The sequence below is a fragment of the Falco punctatus genome, assembly GCF_963210335.1.
Source record: "Falco punctatus genome assembly, chromosome: 4".
Taxonomy (NCBI): domain Eukaryota; kingdom Metazoa; phylum Chordata; class Aves; order Falconiformes; family Falconidae; genus Falco; species Falco punctatus.
The window spans coordinates 81,657,173-81,682,517 of NC_137583.1; the positions used below are offsets into that span (position 1 = coordinate 81,657,173).

The 25,345-nt window shown below is 35.5% G+C and overlaps 1 protein-coding gene across 6 annotated transcripts in view; it reads right to left on the bottom strand.

Moving 5' to 3' along the window:
* DGKB (diacylglycerol kinase beta) overlaps positions 1 to 25,345 on the bottom strand; it is a 389,225-nt gene that overhangs the window by 96,615 nt on the left and 267,265 nt on the right. For all 6 annotated transcript variants that reach the window (XM_080383930.1, XM_080383931.1, XM_080383932.1 and 3 more), the window contains 2 exons: positions 18,153 to 18,243; positions 12,283 to 12,478 (listed from right to left, as the gene is read on the bottom strand). In XM_080383930.1, coding sequence (XP_080240056.1) covers positions 12,283 to 12,478; positions 18,153 to 18,243 — 287 coding nt within the window. The remainder of the gene's footprint in view (positions 1 to 12,282; positions 12,479 to 18,152; positions 18,244 to 25,345) is intronic.

The following is a 25,345-nucleotide window of genomic DNA, read 5'->3' on the forward strand; positions in this document are numbered from 1 at the left end:
TTGCTATGCAGTATTCTGCTAATAGCACGTTTGCTAGCAGATCATGGGTGTTTATATGAAGAAAACAAATGGAGAAAAAGGGAAAAAAAATATCTTTAAATTGATTATAACAGCAAGTATTAACCCCACCCCACCCTCTCCCCTTGCAGAGTAATTAGACACTAGTAAAATACTTGCATGATTCCAATATATATTTATAGCTACATATATTTAAATGCTTTGGTTTACGCAAGTCTTTGTAGAGTGAGGGGAAAAAAACACAACCCACAACAGAACAAATTCAGCTTTTTTTAATACAACAGACTGACCCTGAGATTTTAACTTTAATATATGCTTCTTTTTCTGCATCTCTCTGTCTTACACACCAACATTCATTTTCTCTTGTAAATTCCACTTCTACCTCTAGTGAGTATTGCAAATGTATATACACCAAACCTGTGGTCTTACTGGGTTGTCCTTATCATCAATATATTTAGGATATTTTACCTATATTTTTATTAGTAATACTAATTGTGTACATTAACTGAAGCTGTCTCTCCTGTTGTTACCCAAAATTAAATTGCTGTCAATCCAAAGCCTTTTGTAAACACTCAAGGAATTTGAAATTTTCTGTTAACAAGTAATAGAAAACTAGAATGGATTAGAGGATATGATTATATGTTGCAGCAGCCAAAAACGACCAGCTAGGCTATTCTATTTTTATTTTTGTATCTTTAAACTAAAGATTCAGGCACCAGGGGCAGGGTTAAATGAGGAATCTGAGTAATGTCCTATCAGACATTTCTAGGGAATACTTGTCTGCCATTAAACAAATTGAATATTGCAGAATGGTTATTGCAGCTTTTTGTACAAAGGTCACAATATAAAAACACATGTTTGGCATCAGAAAATATTACTGTAAATCTAAATCATGTATACACATATCAAGTCACACTTAGGATTGGAGGGGTTGGGGGGGGCAACCACCTACAACATTCACATGTAAAAAGAGCATGAAAGGGTTAAAACTGTCTCAGTCTTAAATTCATCCAACATTTCTACTTCATTTTTATAATTTTCTGTGTGCTTGCAGTGTTTTCTAATAACAGGTCAATTCCTTAACTCACACAGGAATTTAAATTACAATAATCATATGCATTCCTTTCCTCAAGAAAGGAAACACCTGTTGTAATTAGTTAATTGCTGACTTTTTGTAAGGTTTTGGAAGAAAAGTGACATTTACAAATAATTTATATCTGAAAAACTTCAGAAGCAGAGAAACACATGAATTATAAAACGTATGAAACTCAAAAACTATTTTGAGACAGTAACAGATGTTTTCACTTTGTTAATTAAAGAAAAGCTCTGTATCAAAGTACCATAATAGGATATGGTTATTTCATAACTAAGACAGGGCTACTTTCTGTTCCCAGATGGGTTTAACACTTCTGCAATAATTGTTATTCATGACATAGAGCAGTAAGAAATAAAAATTAAGACCTACAAAAATATGAGAATATGTTTCTGTAAAGAAAAAAAAAAGTATGTGTATATGAATCAATAGCACAACGTAGAAGATATATCCAGCAAGGAATATTTTTTTTTTTTCATTTATTCACATTTTTTGTTATAGAATTCTTGCTGAAGTAGAGGAAAAAGTACATAAACATATCCATGTTTAAATATGCACACACACTCACATTTTTTTCATCTGAAACTTGTTTTTTCTCATCCAAATTTCTATATATAGAAAATGTGATGCCCTAAGATGATGGTACTTTCTTATTCATTTATGTAAATCTGGTAATTTCAGTGGAATTACCCCAAAAAGGAGTTATGTCCTGTGCTAATGCTCTTGTACAAATATTCATATTTGATTCACAGCACAGGAAATTTCAAATAGCAAGTATTCATGTGCTGTATTAACAGGCTCTGAGTTCTAGACTGACCACACCATACTGTTGCCAGCATGCTGGATGAGCTGCTGAAACGTGGTAGAAAAGTTACAGTCAGAAGAAAGACCGACATGGAGGGAAGGCTCGAGGAAGGAGCTCAGGAAAGGCAAAATTTAGCTTCTCCTGCCATGTACAAACAAGCTAATTATTAGAGAGCTTTACATCCCGCAAGGTGTATTTTCAAGTGAAAGTCAAGTCTTTGGCACAAATAAATACCAGCAAAAACACTGTCTTTAGTACTAGAAATGGGAGGGAAAAATTAAAAAAAGAAGGTAACCCCCCAAAAAAAACCCCTGGGTAAGCTGATCGGTTCTGCTACTCTGAAAAATGGTATTTGTTACTGTTTCTGCAATGAATAGGAAAAAAAAGCAAAAATTAAAATCTTTGGATATTCCATTTGCATCCATCATCATTTCCCACATCTTAAATAACGGCTGTCATACCAAACGGTACACAATTACCAGGTTTAATAAGGTACAAGACTCATGAAGGACTCCCAGCAAAGCAGAGTTAAGCACTGTGAGTACTGTGGAACAGGCCATATGAGCTGTCTGCAGACACGTGTGCTGAGAGGTATGCCATGTACAAGGTGCACATTAGGGCATATCCCGTGTTCCAGGTCAGACAGACCCAGGCTACGTTCACCTTGAATGCTGTAGAGAGGCCTGAGCTGTTCTAAGGAGCTGGCTGAATACAAGAATCTCAGCCCCACCAGAAAGGTAGTGTTTCCAGTATTTGGCAGCCAAAGTGAGCCCCAGCAGAATATTGCATTAATGCTGCTGGTACAGAACTTGGCTTTATTTGGATACTATGTTGTAGGTGTTCCCTAAAACAATAAGTAACTTCCTACTTCTCGGTTGCTACTTAACATTCCATCTTTCCCACCCTCACCTGTTCTCTGTACAAACCAATTTACTGGGGCTTTTTTTTATACAATAGCTAGAGTTAATTTCACCTACTGCATTTAATGTCATAGGAGTTATACGTGTAAATCCCTGTACTTAGAGATAAGATATTCCTTTATGCCATTTTAATCAATCTTTGTCATGGGTATGTTACTTAATAGCTCTGTCTTCCTATAGAAAATGAGCAACTTAAGGGAAATGAAACTTTTCAAAGATACATTTTCCTTCTGGCAGCCTGTGAAATACACCATAATTATCCTCTTTCAATGAATAACGCTTGAAAGAAAATGAACATTCTGTGCACCAAAAGGTATAATACAATGACAATCTCAACTGCCTTGTAAATAAAAGGAAATTGTTTTTCTACTATGATCTATATTGCACAGAAACATATATACATGCTTTATAAATATAAACCCAAATCAGACTACCAAGCCATTGTTCAAGGTCCTACTGCTTCCTAATAACAATAAAACCAGCATTTCACAGCAACAAGGGATTGTATTTATGTGCCTAAAAGATTCAAACTGTTCTGAATTATGGACTCCATCCCCAGGCTGATGAGCCTATTTGTATGAGTAAGGCTCTTGCTGAACACAGCACCTCTTAAAGGTGAGAAAGGAAAAGTTAAAGGTATCTAGAGGGAAGAGTGCACCCCAAAGCTTTTCTGCTGCGTGTCTGGGGAAAAACAGGAAAAGGCTTTTTTAATAACATGATCACATTGTCACAGTCCAGCCCACAGCCTTTTATTAGGAAACACATACTATATTTAACAGCTTGGTAAAACAAACGTTTGAATGCTTATCTTACAAACTAATGGGTGCAACGCACAATTTAACTAAATGGTTAGGACAAAGGGTCATTTATCCCTTTCATGGTATCTGAATCTGTCATTCCAGTAAATACGTGCATGCAGCAACAATAAGGAGCCAAGGCCACACAGTCCTCAGTAGCCAATATGGGACACAGGCAGCCGAATACCAACCTATCCCTCAGATAGTCAGCCAAATCCAAGTTCTGAGTTATGAAAATTACCTCTCTACCAAGAAGTAGGAATTTGTTAATGTGGAAAAACTGTGAATTTATTTCTTACTTCCTCTTCTTTTTCTTTTTCTTCCCCCTGCCCCTGAACCCCTGCCTCCACAGATAAGATACTTCTGATCAGTGATAACACATCACAGCATGGAGTGCTTTGTTCCACAGCTTCTAGAAGAACCACCAAAAACTGGAAAGTATATACCAGTAGAAGCAACTTCTGATCTGCACACTGCCTTACGCAGGTCCCGGGTGTGCAGGAACAGGTGCTTCCACAGGGAGAGATTTGCAAGTGTTCCATGCCCTTGTCAAACGTGCAACCTCGGCAAAGCCAGAGATCGACACCTCGCACACGGATGAGCTATACCATGCTGCTGCCCTCAGTGAGACAGCAGCTCCCGCTGCCTACTGAGCTTGTGCTTGAGATATGGAGCACAATGCCTGGCGCGGTGGCCAGTTACTGCCATTCAGCAGACAGAAGAGGCAACGCGCAACGGCCAGGTGCTGCAACGGAAATGTGCACAAAGGAAGTGGGATATACAACGTGTCATGCAGATGTTTAGAATGCAACAAAATAATGCAGACCAAACTAAAGACAGGGCAGTACATAATGCTACTGAACACTACCCTATTTCCTTACGCTTGCCTATACTATAATCCCCCAAACAGGCGTTACCCTGCTTGAGTCCCACACACTTGGAAACTCTACTCCAAGCAGGGCTGGCACACACTGGGAAGACAGATCATCTGCCACGGTCCTTTCTTCTCAGTAGATTAGCAACTACAGTGCTCATGAAGGACTTGGGATACAGCAGGACTAGATCCATAGAAGAGAGAATGGTTCAGCTTAACAAGTCTTATCTGGCAGAGCAGTACCCTATTCCCATTCCTGCTCCAAGGACTGTTCAAATATTTGATGAACTGTCGCCACATGCAGCACATTCAGAAATTCGTCTCGCTATCTAGTCAGCTGGAAGTGTGGTGTCTAACCCAGCCTATTACTTAGGCTCCACTTAAAATAAAGGGAGAGAGAGTCACCTCCAGCAAGCATTCTAGTCTACCTGCCTTAGACCCTTGTTCAAGCACAGGATAAATACATTTCTTGAGGAGACTCTGTCTACTGGCTATAGGGTTGATTTTTAGACACTGAATTTAATGTCACCCTAAGAGGCCTCACAAGGATTTAATTTACTGCAAACACAATGCACTCACATAACTGAAATGAAATTCCACACAGAAATATGTGAAGTTTAGGTTAAAACTTTGATTTATGATGTAAGATGTTCAGAATAGCGATGATGCATGCTTGGACAGGAAAAAAAAATTGAATAAATTTAGAAATTTTTTCTATTGTTTAAATTTTGAAGAAGTATTTGGATTAGAAGGGTTAACTTTGCTGTTTAGGTGATTTTTATGCCTTCTTAGTTTCAATCAAAGACAGAAAATAAAATTCCAAAAACATTAAAAATGCTGTTATTTTCAGAGCAATTATATAAAATTTAGGAAAGAAATTAAAATTTCATACAACGATAATTTTATGTTATTTTCCAAGCAGAGTAATTGAGGCATATAACTAAATGAAGTGGATTTGTGAGTGAAACAGCCAAAGCGTTTTAGATTCATGTAGGGCTATAACTCATCATATGTATGTTTCCTGAATCTACACCTTAAAAGTAAGTTCCACATGAGTTTTGTTGTAGTTTACATTCAAATAATATATCTGAATTCAGACTTCTCTGAACTTCATATACTTAATGCTTTGACATATATTGTCAGTGATTAGACCTATTTAAATAGCCAGACAGCACACATATGGACCCCTCCATTTTTACCTTCTTTTTGGGGAACACACAATCTGCCATAAACCTTTTAAATATAACTTACTGTACTGCTTTTTAAGGAAACTTGGTTTCTTAATTTTTCTGATCTGTGACTTAGACAAGTTGCAGGGTTTCTTGGGTTGCTTCCATTAGGAAAAAAACACCAGTGCTAGATTTTCATTCTTCATATGTCTTCCTTACCGTAACAGACAAAAGAGCTTTTTCCTTAAATTTAGGAAGACTGAACAGAAGGCTTATCTAACAGTTTTATAGTCAAAATTTGGCTGAGAAAGCAGTCTTTCTCTTCACTTTTTCTAAGAAATGCATCAACAGATTTTCTATTACTGTTTTCAGTGCTTCCCCTTTTCTCAGGTTCACTGTTCTTTTTCTGTTATTTTTCACAGAAATACAAATGTATATGTTTATTACTCAGCAAGGGTTTCCACTATATATGCCCTGCTTGTATCTTCATTGTGGATAGAGAAATATACCTCAGTTTGTGTACATAGCTCCTGAGAAAGGACCATAAATAATTTGCAAGCTATCCCAAATGCAATAAGGTGTTTACACATCCCTGTTATCTATTCCAGTGAGTTTGAGTCTAGCTTAGGACAGCATGTAATTATTATTTCCTTTGATGTTTAACTGATTTAGTGACTGATTTTCATTAGACATATTTCTGCTTCCTTGAATTCTGAATACCAAAATGTATTACCTCAAGTTCTTAAACAGATATTGTGATCAAGTTAATTTACCTTTTTATTTTTTTCTTTTTCTAAAGTAACACAAATATCCTGCAATGCTGATTACTAAAATTGGTAGAACTTGATTATATCGGTACTATTTTCTTTCATCAAACTATATATATATATATGTGTGTGCACAAAAATGCCTAGTTAGGATTGTCAAGGCAGCAATTGAATGATTTCACTTAGATACTCTGTCCAAACAACACTGTTTCTGTACGTTGAATGTCTTAACATAGACCAACTATGAAATAGCTATATTTAGTTATTTTTCTCTGTGGTAATGTGTTAATGGCTATGTTGACCAAAACTGTCTAAACAAGATCCAAAATAAGGGCAATTACCTTATTTATCCATTACATTATCCAGAGGATTTGATAAAAATATTATTATAGAGAGTTCATTATACAGACCTTGTACAATATCATAAATAACCTAAAGTCTACTAATATTGAATAGACAATGCATATTCAGTGTATGTAGTATATATACTGAGTATATAGATCACAGTTTCTTACTTTTTCAACTTATGAAATTAATTTATATTAGAGATCTCAAAATTAATGATGTGCCAAAATTTTAAATTTAGAGAATTATAAACAGCAAGGAGAAGCCACCCGGCCAGAGAGTAGTTTATGAAAGACTCCCATACATTAAATTAGTCTGCCAGTCTACAAAGTTTATAAGTTGTTTAGAGAACTCTTGTCAGGAATCCCCTGGCTATAGGGAAGATTGGAATAAGATTCTCTGCCTCCGCTGCAGAGTGGAATTTGACACCTAATAAGAAAGGTATTTTCTCCTCTCTCACTATGTATAGATATTCTAAAGTGTTTTAAGGCCTTCACAGTCTCTACGTGTCCCCTGCTTTTAACTGTAGTGAACTGTATACACGTTATTCTGTTTCCAAAACTTCTGCATTTCCATTCAGAAAGTCATAACACAGTTATTAACAGAGATTTCCACATGGAGTTATTGAATCATATTGGTAAGCTTGGTTTATGCCTAGGTGTTGTGACATGAATGCACATTGTTTTGAATTATTCTAGTAGCCTGGCATGTTGCTGAGTAATACTCACTGCAGCTCTTAACAAGCTGTGCAAATCAACTTGGAAAGTACTTAGTTAAGTATCAGTGTGCCTGGTAATGTACAAAATAAATAGGAAGAAAGTATTGCACTTAAATATTTATAGTCTAAAGGTTTCACCTAATAATAGTTCATAGATAGTGTCTTCAGGAATGAGTCCATTGAGGTGACTGGAACTACTTTTGCAAAACCAAGTTACATATATGTTTGCAATAAAGTCTTAAGAGACTTTAAACTTTAAAAGAGATTTCAGGACGGGGCACTAACTGGACTTCAGCAAATCAAAGCAAATCAAAGCATAACTACATCCACCCCAAAGGAATCCTAGTCTACTCAGCAAAAATTTCACTAGAAAGATTTTCAAAAGATTTCTTTCCTTTTTTTGTCATAACAGGTTTGAAAATTTTATTTAGTATCTCTGTGAGGAAGAAAATTTTGCTGTTTTATACTTAAGTGGCATATGTATTTCATGTAAGATATGTTGTCATGATTCAGCTTATGTTTTGGATGTAATTTCAACAAGTAGCTCAGTTATTTACATTTATGTTTCTCAACTCATACTTTAGTTCCTATGCAGTATGTTCATCTTTTTAAAGCATTGATTTTTTGCATTTATCAATATCTGTGTATATCCAAACAAAAATCCTGTCCAAATAATGTTCAAGGACAGTTCACAGTTACATCTAAAATCTGTACATAGAAAAAAAATGATTGTGGATAGATATGTCATAGATATGCACTTACTAGAAGTTTTTAAAACAAAACAAATGGAAACATTGCAACTGTCAGATTCATAAAGTCAAAATACCAATTAAATCATCTACTTTCACGGATTGTCACAAATATATGTAGATGTATTTTTTCCTAATGAATTGATTTTGTACAGTAGAAATTATAATGATAAATTAGAAATTAAAATGAAATTAAATTAGAAAAAAAATTCCTATTTTTATCCTAATAACATTTGTTGAAAGACCATCTATACTTCTGCATAGGAGTTGAAATAAAAACTAGTATTTTTTTTCCATTAACAAAGATTAAGATAGTATTTAGTATATTGAAGTTAAATAAGGTTTTCTTTTCAATGACTTCTAAGTTAATTAGACAAATATATTTTCATATATTTTGTATGAAAACATGAGAGCTAGTTACTAGTTAGACAGAAATATGATACACACACAGAGACATATATACCTATATGCTATCAGTGCCAAATTTTGCTCTTTAGCATACAGGCACAACTCCTAATGAGATAAGCAGGGAACATATTTAAATACTGCACATTTTAAATTGCTACATTTCAATAAATTGTTTTTCAGACTGTGTTCATATAATCAGATTGTTTTTCAAGCAGATGTCAATTTGATTACTTAAAGTCCAGATTGTGGTCTTGCTATTGAGTATGGAGGTGGATAATGGGAATAGCAAAGAAAATACAAGTCTTTTTGCATCATCAGGTGACAGTAAATATGGAGAAAAAAAATAAAAGAGGGGGATAGCACCCAGTGACAGGACAAGGGGCAACAGGCACAAACTGAAACACAGGAAGTTCCACCTGAATGTGAGGAAAAAATTCTTTCCTTTCAGGGTGACTGAGCACTGGACCGGGCTGCCCAGCGAGGCTGTGGAGTCTCCTTCTCTGGAGACATTGAAAACCTGCCTGGATGTGTTCCTCTGCATTCTTCTCTAGGAGAACCTGCTTTATCAGGGGGTTGGACTAGATGATCTCCAGAGGTCCCTTCCAGTCCTTACCATTCTGTAATTCTGTGAGTAGCCCCCGAAGAATACACCTTTCCTGAATCACACAGATATACAAGAAAGAAAAAAAGATTTGGCAGAACTTTGACCCTTTTTCCTGCAGTAATGATCATGCTGCATGTAGATGTCTTATGTTAGGTGATACACACAAGAGCAGGGGGAGGACAGCAGCAGAACCTCACACAAGTTTCTTCTTTTTTGGAAATCTGGAAAGTCCTCCTGAGGCTGTTTGAGGCGAGCAATGCAATACACTCAGGGGCAACAAAGTACCCAGAGTGAGGAGACAACCTTCACTAGTCCATGCAAGTATCCCATTTAAGGGCTCCGACTTTGAGTACTAAACTTCAATTTGTGTATTTATGGTCAAGTTATAAAACTATAAAGACAACAAGAATACAGTCTGATATGCAGTTGAAAAAACCCACAGTTACATTGCAATTGAAAAAGACTAAATTAAATGTGCGTGCCACTCAGAAGTCCCATATGAGAGGATTAGATTAAAAAAACCCAAAACATCACCACACAAAACCCAACACCAAAATCTGATATATGTAACCATATGAAAATATGAGGATGTTTGATTGCTGTCTCCTAGAAAGTGTAGTGATTCAATGCTTTATTTGGACATAAAATGAACCGAAAGAATATTTATTCAGAATAAGTAAATAAACAGAAGTTAACAAGCAGGTACACATTTACCATGCTTCTCAATGTGGCAATACCTATTTTTGCACCAGGCATTAAAATTTTACAAAATGTTTTCTTCAAACTAAAAAGTACAGTTCAAATGTGCCTAAGAAAATAATCAGTTAGACGATATCAGGCTCTCAGGTTTGCTTGTATAAAGCTAGTGAAGGAATCATAGGGCTTTAGAAGTGACAGGCAGTCCATTATTTCCACAGTAGGTAGATTAAGATTCATCAAAACTATCTGAGAAGCCTAGACATAAAATGGATTGAATTCCATTATTCAGCAATAATCTTGACTACTGAGATGAAGCAGCACACTCGAACCTGAAAGCCTATCTTAGTTATCAGAATTAAGTTACTATTGTTTGCAATATAAAATAGGAGTGGATGCCTAGAGCAAATCAGTTTGCTTTCAAATGCTTATGCCACATTAATTTTGGAGTTTTACTTTGAGTTGTTTTAACCTTGTTCCATGGACTGAACACCCATTTGCAGTCGGATCCTGTGCCCCCACCATTTAAAAAGAATCCAGTTTGCATGCTCAAGACTGCTCAGTGTTGTAAACCAGAATGCAATAAACACAGGCAACTCAGAAATCCAAGAAATGTACAACTGTTAAGTGCTAAAAAGCTACTGTAGCTGCAACCAATAATACTATCTATGTACTCAGTGATGAGAAAGAGGTGCTCTAGCTTATGATACTGAAAGTAAATCTCTGCTTTGAAATTGCTTTTTGGTTGAAGCTACTTCCATCCACAGTGCATATAAAGTGATTAGAAACTCAGTCATGAGACTAGTTTTTCTGAAGGAAGGTGCTTAACGTTTGCATTTAAAATACTTCAACAGATAAAAATATTAAAAACTGAACAGAAGATCCTACATTACTATTATTTTATTTTCTACTGTCCAGGAAAATGGAAACGGGGTGCAGCAACACCGTTCTACTAAACAGTCTGTAGACTGAAATAACTGTTATGTGTGTATCAAATACATACAAAACTTCAATAATGAAAGAGGTTGTAACACCTTGTTTCACTGCTATCAAAATGTTGAAACATCCTGTATCCTTATGTTGAGAAGCAACACAAAAAGAGTATTTTTGGTGAGTCTATTACCCAATACCTGCTTTCACCTCTTGAACATCAGGACATAATACAGAAGTAGTGTATGCAGAAGGTTAGGAGCTGATAAAACCCCAGCTGACAGTGTGTGTTAAGTTACTTTCAGATACTGAGAACAGGTATCAAATTGCTAAAACACAGAGCAATTTCGAGTCCTAGTACTTATTGCAACCTCCAAGCCACAGAAAACTACTTTATTCCCAAACTTTTGTCATCCAGGTAAGTTAGCTGAACTAAAACTACAAAACATATTGATAAACTAAGATACAACTAGTGATTTAAAAATTACTGCTAATGAAATGTAAAAAATAGGCCATCCAGAATGAGTAAAAGGATCACAATAACATCAGTTAAAGCCCTAATCTTTACTCATTTTGAATAAGGAGGAGAAGCTGGAAGATACTCTGAAGCAAACGATATTCTTTTCCATAGGATAAAAAGAGGAAAAAAAAAATGTTTTCAAAGCCTGTTCTGTGCATTCCTTGGTGTGAACAGAATGGCGTTTTATAATCACTAGAACTTGTGATATGCAGCAATGTGTTACAATGCATATTCAGATTCTACAAAGTAGAATAGAAATTACTATTTACTGTAGGTTTTGTAAAGAGTTATGATTAATAAAAAAATTTATGGAGTAATAGTGTCTAATCACCAGTAGAATATACAAGCCCCGAAAGGATTGATCATGCCCATGCAAGCAAGCTACAACATATGCATTCAGGGACTGCATACAGTCCATAAAATGTATACACAGCTTGCTCTTGTTAGTCTGAAGTACTTTCCTACAGCCTCTGTCCAAAATTTGTTAGAAACAGGGCAGGATTATCCCCAAGTTTAATGCACACTGACATTTAGAAGCATTATAAATGTTCAGAAAGCATTTCCTGACTCCAAAACCTCCAGGTACTTCTAGACTGAATATTGTAGTAGCAAACAGTGCCACATGGTGTGCTTAATCTGCTTAACAGGTAACATCCCGGCCAGGTTTGCAAGTATATAGACTGTAACTGTCAGCACGTCTTTGTTTATGCCTTTGCTCCAGTGCTTCCCATCAGAAAAGCTAAATTCACAAGAAGAGAAATAGCAAAGAACTGTCTATCCTTTTTCTTGACAAGAGGCAATACAAAGATAATTATACAACTAAGTTGACTGGATGGAGCCAGATAGCCTACATTAACCTGTAAGCTTACCTTGGCATACAAACTTCAATTCCTTGGCATCTGTGACAGTGGTTCTTTTATCTGACCTCTTCTTTTCTGTCCGACGGTGACTACGTCTTTTCTTTGTCTCTCCCCAAAGATTTGATCCACCATGCATGCTTGGGATATTCAGAATGGCAATTCCTTCCAGAGAAATATTGATTAAGTCTAGCTGAATTCCATCACACTGATTAGCAAGGAGAAAAAAAAAAAAAAAAGAAAAAAAAAAAGAAAAGAAAAAAAAAGGAGAGAGAAAGCAGTAAGAGAAAGGAAAAACAGAATGTTCTACCTTTCAGACATTTTTACTCAGCAGTTCATCATTCAATATTGTTAATGGTTTATTTAGTGTTTTCACATAAGATCTATACTTGTGTTTGGAGGTATGAGATAGGAACTGATCCTCATTCAGAAAGCAAGCAATGATTCCTATTCAGCTCCTGATTGCTTAGAGTGTGGGACCATTTGGTAGGGTCTTGCTGTTATCTGATACTTATTCATTGACTCAAGTGAAATATATTTGTAGCTTTACTACAGCTATTAGCAGAAAAACATTTGTACTACAAAAATTTCTATAGCGATAACTGGAGGTTTTCTGTTGCCTGTTCCAGCTAAATTGTCTGTCTTATGATTTTGCAATGATACTTGTCATTATAACCCCTGAGTCCCTTCCACATGAAGCTGAATATGAAAGTCCCTGCATATAGACCATATACAGCTTTATGGAGAAGAGTCTAAGCAGGCCCCAGGAGCACAGAACACCATACAGATAATAGTTTCAAACCAAAGGCACAACTGGCACATTAGCATATGGCTATGCCTGACAAATAACTACTTCTGGGAGGTTAGATTAACAAAACTGGGTACAGCAAAATGTTGATGTAGCTACAGCACTTATCCCAGAACCTCCATCAGCCAGTTCTCTGAAATACGCACCACAGCCAAAGCAAAACACAGGGTATGGAGCTAAAGAAGATATATCAGTGTTCTAAAAGCCTTCCAAGACTTACTGGACACACAGAGGAAAACTTACTCTGTGGGACAGTCCCTTAAGTGATGGAATTGTTACTGTAGGGCATCTTGTGTCACTAGTGCTTCTTATAGCAAAACTGGACATAAAGCCATTTTATAGCTGTACATTCTTTTACTAGATCTGGCTTCAAATTTTATCTTGTAAAGGGACTATAATTTTCACTTCAGGAGAACAGTCCCTGAACTGTAACTTATCAGCCTGTTCAGGGACAAACTGCAGCATCTTCTCAGGTGGCAGAAGCCTATAATATTTGCAAACACAGTTCACCTGGCATGTGTTGAATGAGATGCACCTAGCTTGACAGGATACACCTAGCCTTCGCTGACTACAATTTACTCAGGCTAAGTCCTTCTCCCTACCTACATGGTTTTAGGATCAAAGGGAGCTCCTAACCATACAAAATACAGAAAAACATTGAAGAAACTCCAGAGAAGACGACCCAACTTCAGATTACTGCAGTTGAACATGCAGGTGGAAGGCAAAGCATTCAGTCTTACTAATTAGTTCACTGAACCAGCCAAATTTTCCAGGATTCATATACCTGTACCTTGGCTACAGGTAGATTAGTTTCATTCCTCACAACATAGCCAGAATATATAGATATACTGGCAATTGCACACACTTTATCATGTATAGCAGCATATTTTTAAACATTAGATCCTACTCCTGCAATGTTTTATGAGCCAGTAGGGGGTCCAGTCATGCATTTAAAACTGATTAAGGGTCTTATTTTGTAATTCCAATATACAATAATCAGGAAGAAAACTGGAAAAATAATTAGCTGTGCTTCAGTAATAGTCCACTGACATCATGCAGCTTGCTGCTCTGTGGATCACTGACACTTTTTCCTCTCTGCCTAAACCTTTATCACAGCTTTGAAGAAAAGCAAAGTACAGCTCAAAAATAACTGTGCATAATTATTTGTTTACCCTGAAGCTTTCTGAGATCACCAAACAGAACTATATTATAATGCATACTCTGCATCTTCTTAATTCTTCTAAGAGTGTAAATCTGGAGAGAGAATAATTTTAAGAATAAGATTTCCATTTCATATTTGCTCTTCATGAATTAAATTTTAAACCTGCGAATTACATTCATATAGGGAAATCTTTAAAATCAAAAGACACATCTGGAAGTGAGTTGGCAGCTGTGGCAACTACTGTAATTGAAAATGTAACCTATCACACTTTTTTAACAAGAAAAAAAACATGGGTCTTCGCTGTTATTTTGAAAGCAAATTCATAGTTCCCCCCTATATTTTATACATATTAAATATTAAGATGATTTATTTTACTAAAAATTCTGCTCATGTTTATGCTCACTTACTGCTATACATTCTAGATAAACAGATATTAATTTCATAATTAAAAGTAATCTTGTGTAAATACCCTGCAGGCCTCAATGAATCAAACACATACTGTGTGTCAGGCCTCCCACTGTCTTCAAGTGGAATGTACTGGCTGGATAATTAGATAGTACATATTTTTTAACCTTATTTGCATGCATATTATATCTTTTGCACACTGACAAGCAGCAGTAACAACAAAAGTCAGATTACCACAGGGAATTCCCACAAAGAAGTCTTCATTTCTTATAATTTGCAGCCTAAATTAAAATAATTTGATCTTTGACAAGGATGAAATGTCAAGCAGAAGGGGGTCCTCTACAAGCCACGGCCTGTGGCTTCTGAAATCTGCCTAATTTATGTCAGTCACTTCTTAATACATATTTAAGTATTACACGAGAAAGATGATAAATATGCAATCTGACACCTTTGGTATTTCCCTGCTGTTAATTTATAAAGGTCTGGCGTCCCCCAAACTGACTGGAATTATTTAAATAAAAGAAGAATTGTGAAATAGGATGGCACAGGGTCTGGCTTCCATTTTCACTCAATATTGAACACAGCAGGTAGTACACTAAGACAATTATTTGACTAGGCCTCAGAATCCCACAGTGACGAGGAACTTTCTGAATTAGTAAAGGAGAATTTCTTTTGTTCATACACAGACAAGAAGTTTGAGCTACAGGTAGCTCTGTATTGTCCTAACACATATGCTACAATAAAAAACCCCAGATGTGTTCTGAGCCTTTTATTTCCTTTTTTTTTTATATATATAAATTTCAAATACTGCAGTGATACTGCTAAATATAAAAGCATGCTTTTAAAGCACAGAGCATACCTGCCTAGATTAGAAATGAACACTAGTGCTTCTGGTTCTATTTTGCCTTCTTTCCTAGCCTCAGTCCCTTTTTGGGTAGTATAGTTTACACTTCATTCATTATATCAAATATTTTCAAATCACCTCTGAGCTGAGAACATACATACCTATGCCTGAAAACAGCCGAGATCAAGGTTTTGCTATATGATCAAGTACAATATCATGCAAGACTACATGACCATTTACATTCCTTTCTGCCACCCATTCATACCAGGTGGTATGGGAGGACCTAAGATGCTTTTACAGCGTTGCAGGTACGGACCATGCTATCCCCATGTACACTGCATCTGTGCTTACTCTTATTAAATACCCTCCACACACCTTTCTTTTTTTTTCTGAATTGGAAAGAAAGTGTAAGTGCTCTAAACAGTAAAATCTTAAGTCTTATTTACTGACACATTATTATTAAAAATAAATAGTTAATTTTGCTTTTTTTTTTTTTTTAACCTTTTAGAACCTATGTTTCTCTCCTCAAATTCTTGGATCCCAATTTGGAAATAAAAATACATCTTATTCCAGGTAATGTAAGAATTTAGTGTCCAAAATTTGTTCTGCGTCTCACACAGAAGAAAATATACAGAACATAAGACACATTATTGTTTATCAGGAAAGCCAAACTTAATGATGTTAGAAATCAAATATAGGGTTGAACAAATATTTGCCCATGGAATGTTAGATCGCTGTCTCCCAGCTCAGAGATACAGATCCTTAACCTTCACAGGCTTTGTTCATTCAAAGTTTGGCTGTAGAGCAAATGCATGCTTTGTGCATTTTATTTGGACTTAAATGAAGTATCATACATCAAGCTCTCATTTGCAGCAACGTCCCCAAGCAAGGGGCAGCAGGTTAGAAATCAGATGAAAACAGCGCTGCTCCCAAGTGTTTCTAATGTTCAAACAAGAAACATTAGATACAAGCATATTGGCAAGCATTGTCCGTTTAAATGTAATTTACTCATTGTAAATAAATTTGTAAATAACTACCTCCTAACACTTGCATAAACATTTTGGAAACTATTTCCCCTATGCTTTTTGTTCTTAATTATAGGAATAATGATAATGATCAGGACAGATGAAGTGAATATTAACAAACGTGTCTCATATAATGTAATATTTATCAGTGATATTGTTGTTATTGATATGAATTGTTAATAATTATACAACTGGTATTAGCAGCATCACAAACTTGCACGTATATTTGTTTGCTTTGGGATGCTGACATTTCACCACTCTTTCAATGGTTAGAACTAGATGGTTTAGGATCACATCTTATTATGTTTCAGGCTATATAAGATTTTTACCAGACAGAAATATTTTCTTGGGAAAGCCTGCTCTTCAATTTGTGTTTAACGAAAAGGTACATTTAACACACAGTATATTAAAATGAAATCAAATGAGGTAGCCATTTCTTCAAATAACTAATTGAATATTTCCCAGGCTACATGTACTTAAACCCATATGTGTGAAGCACTGTCTTGGGAAGCAAGAGTTTTTTATTTGGTTTGGGTTTTTTTTCTGTTTTTTTGTTTGTTTGTTTATTTGTTTGTTTTGTTTTGTCTGTCTTTTATGGTTTTTTTTGTTTGTTTGGGATTTTTTGTTTGTTTTTAATCTAACTTGTGGAGCATGTTTCCACTTTTAAAAAAAAACAACTTAACAGTGTAACAGGCAAGTCTGGCACCACAGTTTCGGTCCGAGTATTCTTTGCTACTGTCCCACTACCAGATCCATGTTCTTTTCAGATCACTTCAGACTTTGCTGTTCAGGGGGCTTTGACAAGACTCATAGCTCTCATCATACCTCTGTGAGTGCCTCATGACATTATACAAATACTCCATTGACATGTGCAGTTTCTCGTTACTATTGGAAAGAAAAGGCACCATAATCCTCTTGGAAAATGATTTAATTATTTAACTTCAATTCTCAGGTTTGTACCTTCACTCATTTCACATTTTTCATTTACTTATTTATAAATATCACCCCCCCAAATAGTTTATGTAATGTAGCTACTTACTTATGCTATCAGCCTTCAAAGTAGCAGTGGCACATTATTTTAAATTCCTATTTTGTCTGTAACTATCCTGTGTCTTTTCAGTTAATGTTCAATGCATAATGGAAAGATGACCCCATGTGCAGATAGAAAAGCTATTTAATGAAGGGGAATGATTCAAAAAAAATATATATTCTTTAACCTTTATTCAGGAAAGTAAGTACAATTTTAGGGAATTGAGTTTTAAAGGTTATAAAAACTTGGGACCTAGAAATAATAAGATTTTTTTTTTTATTTTAATCCTGCAGCAGCTCTCACTCCCTCCGACAGTCTTTCATTTTTCCATCTGACCTAGCCACACTCCCTATTGATTTCTAATGTTATATTTCACCTCTTGACCTCGTCTACTGTATTAAGACTTCACTAATCATCAAACTGAACTTTGTTCCAGTGTGCAGGGCTACACTACAAATAGACACGATAAAAATAATATTTTGGAATATAGGGTCGAAAGGATCTGCACTGCTTTGCCTTGTTGGATTCAGGCACTCTGCACCCTTGCCCCCTGCATTTCAGCCAAACTAGTGACATTTCAAGGATATATGCAGCAATTAGTTTCTTACTTCTATTTCTACAGATTCATGCAGCTTCTTACAGGTGGCTGAGAAAGTTTCCGAAGTGCCAAATTCAAAATACCAAAATTTGTTCTTCATTCTGAAACAAGAATAAAAGAAAAAAGAAAGTTCTTATTCACTATCAATATGTGACAAAAGTGATCATCCTGTCTTCCATTATAAGTAATGGCAAAGGCTTGGGAACATGTGACATCCCATTTGAAATAGATGAGCTCATAATTTTCAAAGCTTAAATGTTGGTGTCAAGTTGTATGATATCCCCTAAAGGGATAACAGGAATGTGTTGAACTGACAGGTTCAAATGTACCTTTGACTTTTCTTTTTCAGTGACTATCAGAATATTTTTTGTCACTTAACCAGTGACATGCCTCAGAAAAACGTATCGATTTTATTTCATGTCTTACACCTACTATATGGTTTCTGATTCATGGTTCAAATCTTTATCCCACTGAGTACTAGAATGTGCAAGCAGGGCACTCCCATCATGAAGAAGAGATGAGACAAAAATGTAGCTTGCCTTAAATTAGCTAAAGGTAAGGTAAATGTTTATCGTTCATGATGACAGACGAGATATTGGAAGAAACTAAAAATTCCAGACCTAACAATCTTTAGATACTTTGCAGTAGGAAAGCTGTATTACCAGGCAACTAAATCATAGACACATTTTAAATGGGTGATGAGACCTGCAACTTGAAGTTCATTAAGAGATTCTACAGAAAAATAAAACTGGATATAATGCTAGTAATTTGCTTAATTTATCATGACAGCAGGCAGAGATTACGCTTTTTTCTTCTTAAATACATAAAGACTGCACTTCTGTTTTACCAGATTTATTGCATACTGTTAAACACAATCAGGACACCAGCAGTACCATTTAAAATAAGTATGTGCAGTTTTGTAGAACTCTCATGAGTAATTATTATTCTTTAACAAAACAAGAAGCTAAGCCAAAAAAAAACAACAAAAAAAGACACTGAATTAGAATTCATTATTCACACTTAGGAATCAGATATGAAAACAGTTCATCCACTTGCATAAAGTGTTCTTTGACACAGGCACAGCACAGTGTGCTTGGAACTTGAGACTGAGTTTCCATGAGCTAGAAGTGAAGAGCGAAATGCAGATGAAGATGACTGTCAAACGTGTCAGCAAAAGTACAAACCCTGCCCTTAGTACTTATTTCAAAAAACACACAAAAGTCTACTTAGTGGCTCTTAAAGTCACAAAGGGACAAGGAGCACAACAGCACTGGCCACTCCCAGACACCTTGCTGGCACAGGAGTCAGCAACTTCTGGTGCAGTACCAGAGGTCTGCAAGGGCATCCAACCTGGCAGCCTGTGTCGGGTGGGGAACAGAACAGTAAGGAAGTCACACACTCCTGATGAAAAAGTCACAGGCATTTCCAAAGGTTTTTGCACAGAAAATCTGAAAAAGTTTGGAAACAATTTCTGAGAATCTGCTCTGGGATAAATGGCAACCATCAACCAGAAAGGCTCAGAGCAGATTCAGCTTCCAGACTTCAAGTGTATGTGACTGGAAGTGATCTGACATACATCCCTTCTATACCTGCAGATCAGTTAGCACACTGGTATGGTGACCTGGGATCAACTGCCCTATTTGTGCCAATGTATCTGAAGAAATGTAGAGTCGTTCATTTTGAAACAAATGTGAACAAATTTCGGAATTCCTTTTGGGTCCCTCTAGAAAATCCGGATGCAGCTATTTTCCAGCTACTTTCTATGCAAGGACAATGAATAATGAAGAAATAATAATAAAAATAATAAAAAAAACCCCACAAAACCCTGATGTAAGTATTCAGAAAAATACTTTGTCATTTCTTTTGATCCTATATTAAGATCAACAAGCCTTTGCATCTTCTCCTTTGAGAGTCTTTCCTCTTGCTATTCAGTTATTTTTACGCCAAATGAAGCATGTTCTTTTTCTTTATTGAAAAAACTGCTTAAATTGACTTATTAGCACTGTATATACTAAACTCTGACTTGCAAAGATAAAACTGATATAGAGTAATTCAGAATATATTGTGACAAATTCATGTATTTTGAGTTCAGCAAAACAAAACCCAGCGTTGTCAGCGCACTCAAGGTTTACTAGAAAATTTGTATCTATAAATCAAAATATTTTAGGATTATATGACAGAAGATTAAGTACATTTATCAGATGAGGTTTTGATGGTGGGTGTATTTCTTGTCATTGCAATATAAAGATTCTATTAGGCCAAAAAACATAGTCTTGAGTCTGTCCTCCTTTCTCTAGTTGACTATTGTCTGGTTTTAAGGATAAACAGAGAACTGACAGCTTTTCCAGTACAAAGATAAATGTAGATACAAATAATTTTATTCCTCATTTTAAAAGGATTTACCAACTCCCTTTACCAGCCATGAAACAGATTCAATTGCACATTTTTATTCAAATGCATTATATATTTTATTGAACTGAAAATTGTCTTAGAACTTTTCTTTTATGTAAAACAGTTAAATGTAATAAAGACAAATCACATTAAAATTTCCATAAGGAAGACCAGTCTTACTATTATAGCAAATATTCTAATTTTTCTAATAAAAAAAATTCTCTCTAAATTCATATCTTCTACTCGCATTCTTCTTCCAAACAGGTGAAGTTTATCTGCTTATCAAGACAGCAGCAAATAGTAGAAGAGTCCATTCAGAAGATTAAAAAACCTACTGTCATGGCAACTCTAACTTCTTTCATAGTGGTTTAAGTAAATTTTAGATTGGTAAAGAAATACTTATTTAATGACAATTTTGGATCATTAAAACTGTTAGAAACTGAATCACAGGCTGCTGTCGTGTCTATTTTCTTTTTCTCCTAGAGGTAATTTAGGCTTGTTCCAAATTTTAATAAGAGATAATCAAAATAAAGACAAAGTCTGTTTCAGGGGGGGGGAAAAAAAAAGTGCTATACAGTAGCAATTTTCTTTACAAAACTAGTTTTGTTGGAACAGGAAAGGGAATAGATTATTTTACAGGAAAGGATTCTTGCATTGCTTCAAAGTGCATAGCTAAACTCTTAAACAACTTTGTGTTTGAAAATACAATATAAATAAAACATCAATCACAATTAAAGGCTGACTTATCTAATCCTGCTATTGGATTACAGTATGCCAAAATATAGACAGTCTATGGATGTAGGAACAACAAAACAAAACTGTACTTCAAGAGACTAAACACCTTTTATGCTGGCAGTTTTCCACACCCTCAAGCAATGGTCAATTTTCTGAGAAGGGGAACCATTTTCTTAAACAGGGATGAAACAAATTAGCCAGGCAGTATGGGAAGGCTAATACTGTCATTTCTTAAGTGTTTCTATAGTGTGGATAAATATCAGTCTTAGACACTTGGATATGTTTCTTGGAAAAGTTCAGGTTAATATTTTGTAATCAAGGCAAAATGATCAAAATAGTCTGTGATATGGGTTTGCTCCATTATCAGTTAATCAGAAACCCCCCTACTGCTAAAACTATTTTATATAACCTTTCTGATTAGGCAATTACAAGGCATGTCACTGAAAAATTGTCCTGTATCTAAATATGGAAATAGTAAATATGTTATTCTACACCTGAAAGGCGCCGGTACTTCACTGCAGTATGCACTCTCTCTCGGAACGTGCATAACAATAGACCAGCGATGGACTGCTAATAAAATATCACAACAGTACAACAGGAGTATCTTTAATGTTAAGAAACAAATTCATGTTCTGGCATTAAGGGTCTACAGTTGGGGCAAGAGTTTATTGCTACATTTGTCAGTTTGTCACACTTTCTACCACATTGTACTTACACTTCTTATATCTACTGTTTATATTTATTGTATTTATTTCCACTTTATTTTAATTAAGCAGTGTCAGGCTTCAATGACTTGAGCTAAAAATTCCTACATCAGGAAATTTCTGACTGGAATTTTTATAAAATTTCAGCTGAAATACTTTGACCATTTTTGAAAATGACTGGAGAAAAACATGTATATTTGCTTATATTAAGTGTGTTTGATAACATACACTTTGAACTGTTTTAATACAGCTACTTTTTCAGAGCAGAGATTTTAAATTTAGCACAAGGATGGCCTTGCATCAAGAATATGGCTTTGGCCATCTGTATGAAAATACATACAGAATTTAACTATATTATTACCATTTGGAAATACACTCTGGGAAAGCTTTATTTTCAATATTCTCATATGGCAGAGAAAGAAAAAATAATTGTCTCTTGTTCTGTCATCTGTTACCCTTTAATCTATACAAAGTATAGATATTTTTATTGATGAAACTACTAAAATTCTTAATTTTTCCAAGGTAAATTCCTTGAAAAGTCCATTGCCCGGATGCCATCTCTACCACAAATCTGTGCAAGAAAGTCTGCTCTTGGACAAGCAGCACCTGATTTCCTCCATAAACTATACTGTTCCCCAAAATATAATCTCTAAGCACTGCCTTCCAAAAATATTTTTCTTAAAGGTATTCCAATTATGTTGCAAAGCACTGTTAGTTTCTCAGTGAGTGTCAAGGGCTGGTCTCACTCTGTATCATAAACTTATACAGTTTCCTGCATACAGCTCCCATTTGAAGAGCAGCATTCAGGAACAGTGTACAGAATGTAATGATTAAACAAAAAAAACAAAAAAAAAGTTCCACGGGGGTTGGGGGTGGGGGAAGAATAGGAAAGAAACCATATACACTAGATGCTTATCATCTCATTCACCACATTTCTGGAAGGTCTTCAGAGCCACAGATTCAAGTAAGTATTTAATAGGAACAGGTCTCTCTGGCTCCCTTTTCACCCTTGTTCACTCTTTTGTCCTCTGTTCCAAGGAAATGTGGAATAACATGTAGAACCACTCTGCAGGGAATCAAAATTACCAGAGAAGTGTGCGGAAATGGAAGTGTGAGCCAGAGGTGTATTTCCACAGAGAAGAAACTGTGAAGAGACCAAGGGGAGAAAGTTGACAAGTATATGTGGAAAAAACAAAGGAGATCGTCATCAGGGAAAACAAGAATCAAGAAAGAGAAGAATGGGAAAAAGATAGGAACCTAATTTCAAAATGCGATGAAGTTCTGCAATGCTGATAGAAGAATGATGATAAAATAGAGAAGGGAACAAAAAGAAAATAATCCTAAAAGAGATCCAAGTAAACCCACCTATTTTTGACGTCTGAAAACATGGATAATAAGGTCTAAAAATGAAACTGGGAGTATAGGAAACACCATGCTGGGCAAAAAAGCAGAACATCTGTTCCAATATTCTGTCACTGACAGTGGTTAGTACCAGAGACTTCAGAGAATAGTGGAAAACTCCATGTAGTATACAGCTGGGAATAATCTAGCTTTCAGGAAGGTTTATTATTATTTATGATTCTATCAAATTGCAAGAGGGTACATTTAAATTAGATGTAAGGAAGAATTTTTTTTTACAATGAAGGTGGTGAGACATGAGAACAGGTTGCCCAGAGAAGCTGAGGGTGCTCCATCATTGGAAGTGTTCAAGGTCAGGTTGGACTAGGCTTTGAGCAACCTGGTCTAGTTGAACATGTCCCTGCCCATGCAACCCAAACCATTCTATGATTTTAACTTTTAAAAGTTTGTGGCCATTTACACCATGAAGCAATATGAAAAACAAAACAACAAAAAAAAAAGAAAAAAGAAAGGTTAGCCAAATTTATGAAAGCAAATTATCACTTAAAAATAAAAAAGGTTGTTTACATTAATCCATAGTTATTAGAGTTTGCAATTTTGTGTTGCATTAAAAACCCTCAACAATATAGAAACCTTAGTGCTGGTTCCCAATGTATGGGGAAAAAAGTTGGTATGGTAAAAATTTTTTTAAGGAATGCCTAAAATTGCTGTTGTTTATTGAGTTCCAGCTTGAGACATATATTCAAGAGCAAGTGAGGTAAAATTTACAGCAGATTGTATTTCATGGTGACTGTACTTTGTATTTCTGATAATAAAATGTGCTGATATGCTGGATTTCATCTAATTAAGTAAATACTCAATATCTGACAAAATAAATACAACTTCAGTTGCTAAAAAACATTTCAATGTTTTGTACAATTCAATATAAAGGAAATTTTTATCAAGTCCTATCACTCTCAGAAGTTTTCAACAGACAACATATTTTCCATCTTTTCTTACTGTTCATAAATCTATTATCTAGGTAATTTTATACTTAGGTAAAATGATTTCATTGCAGCACATAATATATATTAATAAGAATGTATGACTTTTTCTAATGTTCTTCTTTTCTTTCCACTTCTGTCTTAACAATCATATAATTCCTGTTCTGCTTTATAATGAATCATACGCAAAGGTAAGGAAATAGCCACTGGAGATGCACATCCATAAGAGATTTATGTGTGACTGGCATGATTTTAATAGAGACATCTTTGTCAATTTTTTCTTTTTCCATTACCAACTGTACTTATGGCAAATCTAAGTGTTAATCTCTTATGGCACATAGCATAAGCAGAGGTTGCATAGGTAAGTGCAGAAAAGTTAGAATCTTGAAAGAACAGTTCCAGTTTTACAAATAAATACAATTTTCATGTTATTATACAATGATACCACCTGTACTTGGAAAACTACCTGATAAAAGCTTATACCATTAAGTTACACAGTGAGATCATTCTTCCTGACATTTACTAGTTCTACTGCTGCAAAGCGGTTTTTGACTCCGTTTTCTCTCATGCTTTTTAATACAGTTTTGCACTGTAGCTCACAGCTCTGCATGCATCTGGTCTGAATCTCAGCTGTCCACCTCCCTGCCCCGTTTCTCTGCCCCACTTCTCCAGCTCTCTGCCCAATTGTCTCCAAATTGTCCAGTTTGTTCCAGCTGTAACTACCATCCTCCTCCCTTGCCAATTCAGTTCTAGTCTTACCTTCTGCTGTGCTCTCACATCTGTCCAAGAACCCACTCTTGGACACTTTGTTCACTCTGACCGCTTCCAGTAATACACACAATTCATGAAGAATTGCAAAAGGGCATTTCAGTACTGAGTGACTGGGGTATAATGTGTGTGACATTTAATGTGGATAAATATAAAGTGATGCATATATTATCCTAAATCTGAATCAGCTCTTGCACACCACGTGAAGAACCCAGGTTTGGGATAACACATAGGAGAAAACAAAACAATCCTAATTTTACAAA